This window comes from Limulus polyphemus, unplaced genomic scaffold (genome assembly GCF_000517525.1).
Source record: "Limulus polyphemus unplaced genomic scaffold, Limulus_polyphemus-2.1.2 Scaffold2785, whole genome shotgun sequence".
Taxonomy (NCBI): Eukaryota; Metazoa; Arthropoda; class Merostomata; order Xiphosura; family Limulidae; genus Limulus; species Limulus polyphemus.
This window is the reverse complement of record NW_013668395.1, coordinates 64,925-81,682: the sequence shown is the minus strand read 5'-3', so window position 1 is coordinate 81,682 and position 16,758 is coordinate 64,925. Positions and strand designations below refer to the sequence as shown.

Below are 16,758 nucleotides of genomic sequence, written 5' to 3'. Positions count from 1 at the left end.
CTATAGAATGATAGGTTTCTTTTTTTTGTAGTGTAAAACACTTAAATACACCATTTCGAAAAAACATATTTATCTGTAAATATATTAACATTCATGTTATAATTTTCTTATATCTTCTAATACAGATTTATTTTTAAATTCCTATCAAAAGTTTTATCCTGTTATCAATTTAACAGATCTTTTAATTGAGAAACTAATCTCATGTTGTTCTAGATGAATTTCAAGTTTTTATAAACTGTATTAAACCTACTCTTTCCCGGAGTCTTTCATCCTTCACCAAAGAACCTTTATCTACCTGACTTCTCTTCATAATAATGTCAGCAGTCTGTGTTAAATAAACAGATATATTTATTTAAATGGAAGTACAATTCTGAATCAAATTACTGTATTGGCCCAATTATAGGGTAATCTTGAATATAAGGCAACCACCATTTTCAGAAACCATGGAAAATAAAAAAAATTAGGCATCATAACATCCTTTTTTTAGGTCCAAAAAATCAATACTATAACTGAACAGCCTGCAGGTGGATTAGTTGCAAGAATTAGCAATGACCATGAGCAAACATCTGGCATACATGTGTACACAGATACTATCTGGACATTCAAGATTTGACAGGCTAGAGGAAGGGGAAGGGGCCTGTGGTCAACCACGATTATAAGGTGACTATGAATTTTACAGCCTAATTATTAATCAAAAAACACTGCCTTATAATTGGGCCAATACGGAATCTTTTGTATTTTTAAATGCAAGTAATATTTCCAGCATTTCACTCAGATTTTATAATAAAAGAAAATGTTTAAGATTTGAATATACTGTCTAAATAAAAATTGTTTGCTGTTTAGCTCAATAAACCATAGATTTAATCTCCTCACAATAACACAAACCTTCGTCTTTCAATGATAGCATATCTTCCTTCTTCCTAAATTTTAGAGTTATCAGGGATAAGTACCTTCATATTTTAACAAAAATAGCATATTTTCATTGTCAGATACATTACTTACAAGTTACACTACAATCCAACAAAACTAAATGCCAATTGCAGACTTAGACAAGAATCATAAGGTGTATTTATGGAGTATATAAAGAAGCAACCATCTCCTCCCACCACAACCCTCACTTTGGAAACCAAAGTTATACTCATGTGTAAATGGTCAAAACAATAATGCCAATGGTACGTTTTTGTGATCAAAACTTCTGTAAATAACATTTGAACTTTTTCAGTCATTCTCCTGAAAGTTAACATTTTCTAACACTGAAAATGGATTTCTGAAAGGCACTTACCTCCTCTCATTCAAAGTTATCTCGACCTTGATTTGCTCTCTAAGCATTGCTAAAATTTTCAACAGCACACCAGTCTATTATATTCCTTCATTTTTGCACGATGTGATTTTGCTGATTATGTGATTACCCTCAATCAATCATACTGTATCATCTATGCAGGTAGCTCCCTCTACCATAGCAGCACAGTCCTCACTTTTGAGAATTGGCAGATAGAAACCAGAAATACCGGCAAATCAGTAGGGATGAAGGGTTGGAAGTGGATTATAGAAAAGGTAAGTACCTATCGGTAATATATATTTTCTGTGTTAGAAAATGTTAACTTCCAAAATGGTACTACCTCCCTTCACCCAAAGCTAGAATCTTACACATCAAAGGTGGAGGGGCTAGTGAAGACACAAAAGTAATCAAACAACCAGCGAACAACCACCATGAAAGAACAGGCGTGCCACAATTATAAAAGGAGGTACACATGGGGTATAGCACTACTTCTGGAACAGGTATGCTCTTCGCCCTGTAATGAACAAAGTAAGACACATAGGGTGGAACTTAATAGACAGGCACCATGTCATGTACAATAGATTCCATCGATGGATAACAGATACATGGCTAGGGCTAAAGTACCATATAAAATAGGCAAAGTGCAGTCCACCCAGGCAAAAAAACATCCAGAGGAAGTGCCTTGGAATACGATGGATTATCCCAAGTGTGGTCCATCTGGGCAAAAACAAAATTGGAAGTGCCTTGCATAAGTTTATAAGACCAACAAGTGTGGTCCACGCTGGCAAAAAACATCCAGAGGAAGTGCCTTGGATATATATTATGATAGCCAAATGTGGTCAGCTGAGGAAAATATCCAGGAGAAGCACCTTAATATACCTCAGATTATATCAAGTACAGTCCATCTGGGCACAAACCCTCCAGTGGAAGCACCTTGCATATGATCTTACATTTCAAATTTTGTTCGTAACTGATATTGTAATCAAGTGTGGTCAGCCCGGGCAGAAATATCCAGGGGAAATGCCTTGTGATATTATAGAGTATGTCAAGTGCAGTCCATCTGGGCAGAAAACATCTAATGGAAGTGCCTTGCATAAGATTGATCATTATATGTTTTGATCGTAATATAATTAGAGATCAACAAGTGCAGTCCACCCCTGCAAAAACATCTGGGGGAAGAGCCTTGTGATATTATTGAGTATGTTAAGGGCGATCCATCCTGGCAGAAAACATCCAGTGCCTTGTGTTTTATTGAGTATAGCAAGTGCAGTCCATTCCGGACGGAAAACATCCAGTAGAAGCACCCTGCATAAAAATATATTTCATGATCAACAAGTACAGTCTACCTGGGCAAAAAACATCTGGAAGAAGTGCCTATTATGATAGTATATAATATTAAATATAATAACGTTAGCCCTCTTCTCACTGTGTGGATACAAATGATCTATGAATTTTGATTTGATTTATTGTACAAACCAACTTCTGGGGAACTCCACGGTCCGCCACTCCAGTGACTGGGAACCAGAAGTGGGAAGGACTCCCTGCTCCACTAGAAGAAGGGGGAATACGTGTTGGGGAGTCAGCAGGAACTACACACTGGAGACAGTGCAATGGGTGTCTGCAATTTCCTATTTTGAAAAGCAGAAAAACCCCGATTGTACGAATTACAGGTCAGTAGGGATGAGCAAAAATCCCCATCTGCTTTACTCATTAAGTCCAAGAGTGACAGTCCTTTATATATGATACAGTGATAATAAAAAAATATATGTGTACACAGATATATACACACACACACACACACCCCACCAGATAAGCAGCCAGTGGTCATACAGAAACATCCATCTCCACAGTGAGCATTATAAAAGTATACAGATATAAAATTCTGCATACCTGACCAAGCAACTCCCACCACCAGGTGGAATCCTGAAATATAATGTGTATCAACGAAATAAGGTAAAACATAATAGGATATCGACTTACCTCAGTCAAAGGCAAACAGACATGTGTAGAATTCCCACAGGAGGAAGACGATACCCACCCAAGGAAAACACAGCTACACGGTGCAGAAAAAGTGAAAAATACATTGGGAGTTGTCCACATGCCAGCCTGAATGATCTCCTTCAAAAAATGGTAGTTTTGAGTGCTAAATACTTAGTTAAATGATGAATTTGGTATGAAGAAACATTATGTGCACAGTGAACTACCATGGACACGTTGAAATATGCCAGTCGTATGAGTTGACACTCTCAACTATGAGCATAATAGGTGAAAAATCATGGGAAAGAGAGAAATGCCATGGAACAAATAGACAGGAATGAGACCATGAAAGGAGGATGTACAAGCCATATTACAGAGCAGGGAACAAACTGGACAAAGTAGATGATCCAGATCTAAATGGGAATATGGGTAGGAAAAGGATGGTAAGGAAATAGGAGAAAAAGCAAAACAACCTTTCTGGGAAGCCAATGCCCTGGGAAGGAAGGAAGGCCTAATCCGGATAAAGGATAACATACAAGGAATGGTAAAGAATGCGAGTGAAGATGGCATGCAACAGATCATACTACCCAATAAAACACACATGAAGCTGAAGAAAAAAATTGAATGGCAGCTCCCAGAACTGGAAGACAGAGCCTTTGTAGATGAACTGACGAAAAACGCCGTGACATTGGGGCAAAAAAACACCAAAGTGAGAGGTAGAACTCCATGGTGAAGCAAAGCATCTCCAAATAAATATACTGCTGGGACAGAGCTATGATGGGACTCCAATCTCCCTTGTTTTTGGAAACAACACAGAGACGGGAGTAAAATCCCGGTTGAGGGGGCACCACCTGGTCAATAGCTCCTTTGTGTAGAAGGTCTTGAACAGACTCGGCAAAACGACTGGACATGGTACGATCCCTAGAAGAAGGGAAAGTGATCTGGGAAGTGTATAAAGGGGGAGCAAAACGGAAGGCAGAAACCCTCAGATAGAACCCATATAACCCATGGAACTGTTGTGAAGTGTAGCTAAAAAGATACATAAACTAAACATACTTAGAGTAAGGACTCACAATAAACAAACTAACAAAACTTAGAAATGTGTAGAGTCTATAGAGTACAGAAAAATAACAAATTTGCAAAAACTATGAAATTTGATTGAAAACATAAAAGAAGATGTACCACCAAAAGTACAAAACCATTCAATGAACTTAGAAAATAAATGACCCTTAAATATATAACTTATAAGTAAGTCCACTAAAAAAATCTATAAGACAAAGGACACGAAATTAAAACTGACCCTGAAGAATATGAGAATAAAAAGGCACCAAGTTAACAATAACAAAGTTTGACTCAAAACTAATCCCCAATTAGATTTGACTAGTAGTAAAGAAAAAGGAACTTACAAACTAAATAACATTATCTGAGAACAGAAATAAAATTTTAAAACAAAAATAAAGGAATAATCAAACTCCAAACAAAAGTTTAAAGTAACCTGGATGGTAAAAGAAATATAAAAATCTAACTTACCCAACACTAAGTAGAGAAAATATGAATGACCTAAATTATCAAGTGCAGAAATTAGGTCCATCCACACAAACTCATATAAAGTCATTGAACATAGGTATACCTACAAAGAGTGAGAAAAACACACTGAAAACTTACCACAGAACTCCTAGGAAAAAGAACAATACCTAACCCAGCAGATTATATAGAGACACAGTATCAGGTAGAAAGTGCCGTAGAATGACAATTTCCGCACAGTAGTTATATCCCTCGGCACAAAAAAATGTAAAACGAAAAGAAAAATTGTTGGCCAAACGTAAGACACGAACTCCCCACAAATTAAAGCCTATTCTTCAGACATCATCGACCCTGAAACCTAGGACTAGTGTCAGAACCATTGTCTTACTTATGGCAGGAATTACATCATTCACCATACTAAATCTCGATTTAATAAGAACAAAGTAGAATTCTCTAAACGGAAACATTTCTAAAACAAACGAGTAGAAACAATGAAAATGAAACACAAGAAGTAGAAACTTGAAGATGAAATTGATATAAATTTGTGATCAAGCACAATCAAAATTTTGTAGTCACATGGAAAACGAGTTAAAACACATGTCTAGACACTAGAATGTCAATCAAGAAAGTGTGGATTGCGCTGCAATGGTGGAGGGAGGTACCTGCACTAGTACAGATGATGCAGTATGATTGGTGGAAGGTTGTCATATGATCAGCACATGTTGTTGCAATGGCACAAAAATGAAAGGGTATAATAGAATGGTGCACTGCCAAAAATTTTTGCAATGCTTAGAGGACAAATCAAGGTCGAGATAGCTTTAGGTGAGAGGATGTAGTACTGTTTCAGAATTAATACTGAAGATCATCCTAAGGTAAAGAAATTTCAGTTAATTTTGACACAAATATAAAGTAGAACTATAAATACTTTGGTTATTACACACACACACATATACATAATGCAGAATGAGGAACTGACCTTCATTCCACAACAAACACCCACAGTGAAGAATAAAACTATCATTTGTGGCAACCAATACAAATATCATTTGTAGATATCAAAAACACCCACTGTTCCAATTAACAGCCCAAAATTCCTTCATAAAAACAAACCTTATTATATCTAAATTATTATCTTTGTTTTCTGTGTATAGTTATTCTGGAAATGACCCAAGTACCCTTTAAAGTATATTTGCTTTAACCCATCCACTACTGATTTGCCATATAGGGTACAGTCTGCCCCTGTATACATTGTACAGCTCACAAAAATTCTGCACGTTTAAAGCCACCACAGTCAAAGAGCAAACAATGAAAAAAGTTAACAATCATCTAAGTGCACTCAGAGATATAGATGTGTAACAAGTTCATACGTACATAACAAGCCTATTCATAATTAACATAAACTTCCACTTAAGGAAAGTTATTTTCTCAAATTAAAACAACAAATCAATCTGGTAATGAGTAAAGGTATCCAAATAAATCATTCTTATGGATAATCAATATGAAAAAAAAGTCCATAAACCCATAAGTAGAAAAAACGTTTCTCTCAGTAATAATAAAAACAAAACTAATTGCCTTATATCAATAAAAAAAACTGTAAGGTTGATAACTCTGATGACAAGGCATAACTAATTTTAAGAATGTACTAGTCGTGTGCATATAACAAAACTAATGCACAATAAACTTACCTGAGCTGCTCGACTAAGATCACTTGTAAATACATGAGTATACTTTTGATGCTGTAGATGTCGGGCTAAGTGCTCAGCTTGTTGTAGTCCAGTTTCAGATAAAGGCACATCTAATTGCCCTTAAAAAAGTTTTATCTTTAAATACATAATGTTTAAAACATCAAAACTGGGAAAAAATAAACATTTCATTCACAGTAATAGTAAAATGTATGAACAACTGGTTCTCTCTTGTGTACTTAATGTATTTCAAGAATTTGAATATCCAACATTTGGTTCAGATCAGGTTATTTTCAATTATTTTAATTCTAACTGTGGAGCTAACATGCACCTTCAAAGACAGCCTCTAGTGAAAGTGTAACAACATATGAAACTGTACTTTCTATAATTAATGATATTGTAAAACTGCAAATCTATATAAATATAATAGTACTGTCTGTTGTATGTCCATGTAACTACTTTGCAGGGTGTGGATGGATCTTTACCAAAATTGGGTTCATGGGGAGATACATACAAATTTTGAGTTTTACATATTGCCATTTTTGCATTTTTTACCATTACTTTGCCCCTGTAGATGGTTCTTCACACAAATTTGGTTATGGAGGTTCATTGAGTCCAAGGGGAGATACATACAAATTTTCAGTTTTGCATTTTGCAGTTTTTATGGGCATTTTTGCATTTTTTACAATTAATTATAAGGGAAGCAACTTTTCATGTCCTAAGATAACCTTTCGTTAATCATGAATTTACATAACTTCTGTCCAGGGGACGGGTACTCCAGCTAGTTATCAATAAAATATTTTCATGACGTGCAAGTCATACAAATTAAGTTCACTTCAAAAGACCATTATCAATCTATAGATTAAAAAACTTTTAAAGCCAATTAAAAGTTATGAGTTTTTAAATTTAAATTTGTCTTTATGAATAAACAAGCAAGGATATGCAAGCTTGCCTCCAAACCAGGTATGTGGGGTGCAATTACATATTAACATTCATCACTAGATCATGATATCTACATGTATATTTACATGCATATCAAAAGTTACTAAACATATAGTGTCTTAAAATTGTCACAAAGAAAAAATACAAAGTGGTTTCAAAGAACTAGAAAAAATAATGATCAATTCTGATAATCTTTTTGATATTAATATATTATAAAACCTTAGACACTAAGTTCTATTTGAAAATATGAAGAAATATTTCATTTATTATATGATACAGAAACCTCTTGTAAACTATACAAGGTATATTGAAGTTGTAAACAGTATCAGAAAAAACTGTATTCTGTTGCTTTTTAACCAAACCACATGTACACAATGAAATAAAAAAAATCCTGAGCACCTAACTTGAATCCATTCATTTCTATGTACTTAGATTTTATATGTATATATACCATATCAAAAACAAGTCTTACCTTGAATGACATTGTCTTTGTTGTGTCCAGTCTCACCACTAGAGCAAAAATATTAATGGTGTATATTGAAAATAAAATACTTTTAATTTCATATTGTAATCAACTTGTCTAAAAAAATCACATTAGTAAGTGGAAGCTAAACCAGGTTTTTTTAAAGATACTGAAAATGACCCAGAGAAAATCTAGCACACTCTTGAAAAGTGCTGAAGCTTCGGGCCCATTTTCAATATCTTTAACATCTGTGATCCCATAAACTAACAACTTATTTTCTTATAAATGTTTACTGGAATCTAATTTTTCTTAAACACTGGACTCTTATTTATGCTTGTATAATGCTATATGCTTAACATTTTTAAGAAACACAAACCTGATACACTCATGTATATGTTCAAGTGACCAAAAAAAACACAAGATGTCTATTAGAAATTATAAGTATTATACATATACTTTGGTTTTAGTTTCTGTGATAATGCAATATATTTGTCCCATGATCCATCCATACCAATATTGCTCTAATGACTTTAGAAAGTCATAGAGGCTAAATACCAGAAGTATATCTCCCACTTCACAAATGTAACCAGTTCATTTTATAGATAAACTCCATCTAAATAAGTTAAACACAGTAGTGTCATTTTCTATATTTTTTATGCTATAACGATTCACTGGGTTCCATACAAAATACTAATGATGAGATGATCCCATCCTACTTTCTCAAACTATAATAAATACCTTCCAAGGTATAAGAAAAACTTGTTTATTGGCTAATGGCTAAAATAATATGAATTCAACAGCCAATAGTTAGAGTTGACATTGTAGCAAACATACTACATAATGTTTTTTTAAAACCAATAATCAAGATTATTTTTTCTAAATGGACATAACAGAATTTAAGTGTAAGTTAAATAATTTTTTTTCTGGTGATGGTGATGTCTATTACAAAACAAAGTAAAACATAAGCTTGCCAACAAGTGCATTTATCTTGGCGACAGCAGGTTTCTCAGCCCATCATAGACACTAACTTTCCAAAACCTCTAACCACACAAATAAAAGAAAATCTTTGTCTAAGTAATCATATATTGAAATAATCTAGAAAATATAATAGAAATACAATCAAGTAAACCTTTCCAGAAAATGCTAATTAAACATCTGGAAAGCTTAAATCATTTCATTCCATGTTTTTAAGGAATCTTTTTCTCAATTAGTAAAATTATGGCTATAAATATCAACACATAATCAGGTAACTTCAACCAGTAGCTAATAGCATCTAATACAGGAAATGTTATGCAAGAGGTAACTTCAAACTGATAACATGATAAAATAACAAGCAAGAAAACAGAAGTGAACTTATTAATATACATTTCTTTATTAAAAGCATAGTCAGACTTCTAATTTTGTTGATTTTCTATGGATCACTTGCTGGGATGAAGGACAGCAACACAGTATGTAAGAGAACAAATGCAAGTGAGAGCTAGATATAAAAAAGTATGAAAGACAATAGTGTGTACATTCCATTGTTTAAAAGTCAGACCAAGATCAATATGTGGTATTACATAATCTATAAATTACATATATCAACCACTGAAATATATATATATATACATAATCTGAAACATTCCAAACCAGCTTGTAAAGGTTTCTGCATAACCTCCTTGAAAAAAGGCTAACTTCTCCAAAAGTCCATACAGAAATGCTACACATTAGCTTGAGACTTATAAACACTGCAACATGTAACATTCTCTATGACATTATGGCCTTCAAATAATCTGGTAAGAATGGTGGTTGTAATTAACTACATGTAGCAACTTCATGGAAATTTACAAATAAAAGCATGTGAATATATTCATATATCCTATCCTAGTTATGAAAGGGTAAAAATATTATATTAAATCATCATATTCTCATTATAAGTTCTTAAAGACTCAGTATTACCTATAACTCTCTTTTATGTAATTTATGAAGGCATCAAAACCCTTAAGGCTTAATTAATGTTTCTTTTTGTTTATGTCAATAAAACTCAGTGACTTTCATTTTATTATTCAATCTAATAATGTTTTTAAGTCAATGTTCAACCCTTTCTTTTAATGATAATTTAAGTGTCCTATTCATCCATTTAGGAATAAGCTTTGGTGGAAATACATTCATTTTCAATTAGTTTGTTTGATAAATATTAAATTCCTAAAGTTTTTTTAGTTTTTTCATTTAGTTCAAACATCCAGTCTTTGCACTTTTATTACAGCCTGCAATGTTTGAAACCCAGCTATTTTAAAATCAAGAATGTTATTGTAATTTGCAGTTACACATTCTTCAATAACTAGAATTATAATTTCCTCAGTAAGAAAAACAAGATCTGAAACAACCTTCTCTATATAGAAAGTTTATTAGTTATTTTGTACAGTTTACTAAAACTATTACATCATAGTGAGTAATTTTTTTTTTGCCCATTACTGTGGTTAGCAGAAGTTATTAAAAACTGCCTTACAAGCAAATGCTTGTAGGTTAACTATTTAATTCAGCTGACAGAGCACTTATTTGGTGTGCGAGAAATCTTGGGTTTGAACCTCAGCCAAAGAAATGTAAAAACAAATTTAAATATATTTTTCATGTGCCTGTATATTATTTGAGAAAGTGTAGTCAATGTCATGGACCCACAAGCAATTAGGTGCATAAACAGTTTATAAAATGCTGGTGCCATCTGTAATTATATGGTTTAAAATATTCAACATGATATCCAATTACACAAACATTTAGCTCTTTAGTAAATTTTCTACTTATGATATTAACATTTACATTATACTAGTTGTAAAGTCTGTCTTGAAGTTGACATATACTTTGTTGTTTAGGCCTACATCCAATATGTTTAGTAGTACATATACATTGCAAATTTTACAATTTTGCATAAATTTGGATATATTTTTTATTAGTTTCTTCAATATTAACTTTAAATTCCATTTTTAACTAATTATCTAACTCAGATTTGAATTCTTATTTTAGGTTATTTTTCAGCTATGACTTGTGTTTTACTTTGTTCATTCTGTTTTACTTTTAATACTTGCTCCATCAGTAATTAACTCTAATCATCTATTATCAGAGAAAGTTACTAACTTTTTCTAGTTGTTTTTTTTTTCATTTCAGGCAATTAAATAAATGTTAAATGATATAGTTCATATTTTATATCTACAGTATCCAATAAAATTTTAGATAATACAAACTAACAGCATACAAAATGTCAGGCAAGCCATCCCATGAATTTATAACTAAACCAAATAAATAATTTTATTGGAGAACAAGTCTTTCTTAGGTTTCCAAAGCTTAAACCTAAAAGCTGTATTACGTAAGAGCATAAGAAAAACAGATGGAGACAGAAGGTCACTGGGCACACTGAAGACACACCTCATCCAGAAAAGGTTTATGTCCAATTTTTCAATCAAGCCCTTAACTAAACCACCTACATGGAGGTTATTCAAATCACTAAGAATTTTTAACATCTGAATTAGGCCTACTCTAATTCTTCTACTGTATATTATAGATAAAACAGGTTTAAAACTTGAAGTTTCTTTTTGAATTTGAATAATTTAAGCCAGGTAACATTCTACAAGAATGTATCTGCACTCTTCTTAACATTTTGATATCCTTCTTGTAATAAGAGGACCAAAGTTGCACTTTCAATAATATAATATTCACATGAGGTCTCAGGTCTTGCATTCCTAAAAATTTAACTAAAAACTGTTAATTGCTTTGTTTGTAAAAGGTAAATATTCAGATGGCTTAACAGTTTTATCAGTTGTTATATCTACTTCCAGAAAATAATTAGTTCAATATTTCATAGCATTTTGTGATCCAAATCAGATCTATTTGTGATTCAATCTTATCTTACGTAGCACTAAGTGCAACTTTTACTAAAGGGAATGTGTAACTTAAGTTTGAGATTTTTAATTATTTGTAATTTGTACAATTTTCTGTGTTCAGTTCATAAAAGTAAGTAATCTTCTGTATGATGATAAATTGATAACACTGATGTTTAAAAAAAGTTTTTAAGGGGTTAGGCTTAATACTTTTACTCTTTTAGAACAAGGTCTGATTTGTATTTTAGGAGATAAAGATGTATCTTTGCTAGAAAAATAGATTAATGGGTAGGTCTAATGAGGGAAAGCCTTGTATATTAACACATTCAAAGTGTAGAATTTATAGAAATTCTAAATATAGTATTAAAATACTTTTTACTTTGATTCAAGCAATTTCATGCAATATTTGTTTTCTTTGTTGCACATACCCAAAACAGTATGTTAGCCAGATGCTGATGCAGTGCTATGCAAGTTTTCCAAATGCTATACAAACTTATTTTCTTAGCAACCAAGTGTTATGCAAAATGTTTGAAACAAATTATCCCCTGCATTCACATAGAACAAAGGTCCTTTTTGTATACTTATGTGCATAGATTAACATTGACAAAAATTTTAGAGCATTCTTGACAAGTCCTAATGCTGTATAGGTCTTTGATTAAAACATTCTCAATGCAATCAACTTTCCCAGCATCTTAATAAGTTTATGGTTTGGAAGCCTAGCTGTATAATGTAGACTTGTTCTTCTGAGAATTTGGATATAATACTCTTCAAGAAGATATCCAAATCATTGACATAAATAATTAGTAACAAAAGTTCCACAACAAAAGTAAGATCCCACTTGTCACAATTCCAAAGTCTTAAAAAAGTAATTTTCCATTACTTTTTGCTTAAATATAGCATACACAATGGGCCATTTGGTCCTCCAAGGATGACCTTTCACACACAACCCTTAAGTAAAACTTTAGTTCCACCCTTTATTTTTCAGGAAATTGTTTATTTTTTCTCCACTTCTTAACTTATCCACTAATCCAATTAAATTTCAAATATATTATGATTTTCAACAATAGTTTTCAAATCCAACTAATGTGCCTTCAGTTCTTTGATCTTCCCTAGGCCTTTTTTTAACATGGTAATCCTTAGCATCTTCTATTACACTGTTAAACTTAATAGCCTTATAAGCTAAGTTTTCCATATTCACCTACTTAGAACAAATATTTTAACTGAAACCAAACTCTTTTAGAGATACATATTTCTTTTTAATAACTTAAACAAAATAACATTCCAAACATCACTAACCACTTTCCATTTGAAGTTGCCACCAAACTTCTCTATAATATTTTAGCTTTCAGAAGTCAGCTTCCCTAACTCACCTTTAGTACACCCCTATACCCTATAAACAAACTATACATTAACATTTCTCAACCTTTTCGATACTAGGGATCTGCTCACTCCTTTCCTAAACTGTTAGGGCACAACAAAACTCCATTGCAATTTGTGTGTGAATACTCTGTCAGTTTCTTTATTTGTTTGTTTTTGTGAAATGCCATGAATCAGCAAGGTGATTGTGATGGACCAGAGCCGGTCCGTGAAATGGTAGTTGAGAAACACTGCTTTACACCTTTGCTAAGGAATTACCAAGTTTTTCTAAAACAGCACCAGAAAAAAAAACACACATATATATATTACTATTCTAGACAAGAAGAACACAACTTTTAAACTCAAAACAAAATTTAATTAAGCTAAAGGAATCACACTCATATCCTTACCACTATTTACATTACAAAACAAGCCTAGCACCAACAAAACTTTCCTAATACTTAAATATAAATTTTAATATCCAAGCATATAAGGTGAAACCTTATTAAAGCAATCCTTTAAGAAATTTGTCATTCATTGTAAAAGATATAGATCACTTTTTGAAAAGCTCCATGAATCTGTGGATGTCTCAGACTTGTGAATACTTCTCTTATACAGAGGGATTTGTTTTTAACAATATTAAATGTACATTGCTGTTAAACCAGATTAAAAATTGATTTCCTTGTATGGAGATTTTGTTTTTCCGTAAAGAAAAGTTAAATATTACTAACAGGAGTTGTGGGACAATTATAGTAATTCTGAGTTTAAGAGTAAGAGGGTTATTGTAATCTGGTAAACCTCTTTTCGAATATGCAGTTTTGATACACTTAAAATAGGAAATATATTAATTTGCTGCATAGCATACAGAGTTAATATTACTGAAGTAACATCTAGTTTAAATAATTCCAGTTATGAAGAGGGGTATAAAGATATGGACAGAAATTCTTTGTAGTGTAGAAAAATGACAGGTAACTTGATTCACCTGTTCAAAATTGTTAGATATGGATATCTTCCAATTTGTGATCAGTTGGAGCTATGAAATGAAAACATTGAAAATACAAATTTCAAGACTCCAGATAATTCTAATACAGTAAGTTTAAGCTTTGACAACCTAAATGTAGAATTACTTGTTAAAAATAGTTTTTTATTAGTTATAAACCTATGGAACAGTTTGCCTATTGATATGTTCTGTTACTTTTAATTATCTTAAACTTTTGTTGGATACACAGTAAGTACATAGATGTGAATAGCTCCAATTAATTTAATATCTTGGCTGCATAATTGTGATGGGTGAGGAATTATCATAATGGGACATATTAGCCTTCTGTCTCCTTACTTTTTATTTATGTTATGCAAATTTTGTGTGCCTAGAGGTATGTTTGAGAGGTGGAATAAAATATTAGATAATAAACTTATGCACTGAGAACATCAAATATTTTCTTACAGAATTGAAATAGAAACTTGTGAATGATTTGCCTGATGATGGAATGTGTGTTATTTTAGCTTTTATTGATAATCAATGTTGTAAATTAATACTTATAAGTTTCTCATAATATAACATACATGTTAGGGCCAAGATCACTCTTAATAAATCAAACATATTGAAACCTTTGAATAAAAAAATCCTAGATATTTTGTATTATTGTGTACTTGCTTATATTAATAAGTCATCATTATCAGTTTGAGGTTTAACACTGGTATTCAGTGGTAAATTCTATCAGAATTAGTAACTTTGTTGTTTTTCTTTTGCTTAGAGTAAGATGTAAAGAAAATTTGTTTAAGGACAGTAACATTTATATATTACAATAAGAAATATGTTTAATTTTAAATCCAAGGCAAAATTTTTGTGCTTTCTTAAATTTAAAAGTTACAACTAAAGTTACTAAATTATATTTACTTAAGACAAAATTTTTGTTTAATTTCATTAAGATAATGATAAAGATGGTAGGAACTGAAAACAAGCACTCAGTTTATTCATCAAAGTTGTGTATCACACTGTCTCACAACTAGCAATTCATTACTCATAACTAAGTCTGTCAGTGTAATACAGACTGTTAAATCCTTAAGTATATAATAATTTACATGTAAAATGTGTGAAGGCATAAATTCTAAAATGGCTGGTACACTTAGCAGCTTTACTTTTAGGTCTAGTCAAAAAATAATCATTTAGGTTACTTCTTTCTCGTCAAGACAAATATGGCACAAGTTAAACTCATCAATAAAATATTGCAATTAAAACATTTACATGGCATATGGATAACAAGAGACCATACAGTCCTTCAACTTCAGTTCAAGGCTGTCCTTTTATACCCATCACTGAAGATGGGGGAGAAAAAAAAAAGATAAAAATAATTTAAATCCACTCTTTATATTTCATATATTCACAGATTCCCCTCTCAAACTTTCATAATTTCAGGCTTTTCCTTTATATAGATTTATTCTTATGTAATTTAAATTTATAATGCTTCTTGTGTTCAGCCTTCAGGTGCAAATATCCAGAAACCAATAAAATTATTACAATGTTTAAAAAAGGCATCCGTATGGAAATTTCAGCACAAAAATACTGTGGAACATGCCAATTCCTCTTCAGTTAGCACCATAGCAAGCTTAAAAGTTAGTATTTAATCATCAACGTTCAACTCTAAAGTTCAAGAGATGAAGTTCGGAACAGACGCTGATTTTTCAGTCGTATTGTTAGTATGACTACTAGTAATACTACTATTACTAATATAGATAATCAAAAACATTATGAGAACAAAAGTACGTTTTTCTTTAGCCTAGGTTTGACTTTTCAATAAGACCAACTAATAAGCAAAATACACTTATTAATAATTAAAAAAATCAATATATTCAACTATTTCTGCTTACTTTCTTCAGTTTTTACTAATGTAATAATAAAACATTAAAGAGTTAGGCCTAATTCTTGTTCTAGTAGTAATACTAATACTGAGTTGTAAATCATTAAATGTAATCAAACTTCAAAACCTTAACCGTTAAACTTTTAAACAATACTACAACTTAAAAACAAAAACTTACTGCCTAACAAGCGTCAAAGCAAATATAACCATTATTTCACGTTGAATCCTTCAAAAAATTTAAAACAACTATTTTAAGACATAATTTTGAACTACTACCACTAACAGATTAGCAATACCATGTAAAGTTCAAACTTTCGGGGAAAAAAACTCCCTTGTTTTTCTTTCCCTTCCAATGATTAAACGCCATCTCCAAGAGTACTACGTAATTTTTTATAGTGAAAAATTTGGCTTTATAGTTTTGAATGTGAATAACTTCTTAGAGTTGTAAAATAAACCTATTATCAGGTTAGTTGTGAAAAATTCTAGATACTAGTAGAACTTAAAACATGACTATGATTTGTATGACACAATCAAAAAATTACTAGCTATTTGTTTTAAGTAATTAACTTGAAGAAAGATGTTGCAAATTCTAGTATTGAAGTATTTGTCTGTTGCATTTTCGAGCAAAGCTACTCGAGAGCTATTTGCGCTAGCCATCCGTAATTTTAAAGTGATAGACTAAAAGGAAGGCAGCTAATCAACATACCAACTGCCAACTCTCGGGCTGATATTTACCAACGACTAGTAGGATTGAATGTCACTTTATAACATCCCCACGGCTGAAAGGCAGCATATTTCTTTAGTTGTTACTGATGAAGATTTAAGC

At 31.9% G+C, this 16,758-nt stretch overlaps 1 protein-coding gene across 2 annotated transcripts in view; it reads right to left on the bottom strand.

The window, feature by feature from the left end:
* The window catches only part of LOC106467897 (fructose-2,6-bisphosphatase TIGAR-like), a 27,878-nt gene extending 11,626 nt beyond the window's left edge, over positions 1 to 16,252 (bottom strand). The window contains exons 1-4 of one of the 2 annotated variants that reach the window (XM_013928282.2): positions 16,111 to 16,252; positions 7,877 to 7,914; positions 6,466 to 6,584; positions 251 to 325 (exon numbers count right to left, since the gene is read on the bottom strand). In XM_013928282.2, the coding sequence (XP_013783736.1) occupies positions 251 to 325; positions 6,466 to 6,584; positions 7,877 to 7,914; positions 16,111 to 16,142 (264 nt within the window). In that variant the 5' untranslated portion in view covers positions 16,143 to 16,252. The remainder of the gene's footprint in view (positions 1 to 250; positions 326 to 6,465; positions 6,585 to 7,876; positions 7,915 to 16,110) is intronic. The other variant, XM_022396107.1, reaches the window with a different exon arrangement.
* Positions 16,253 to 16,758: the final 506 nt, after the last annotated feature.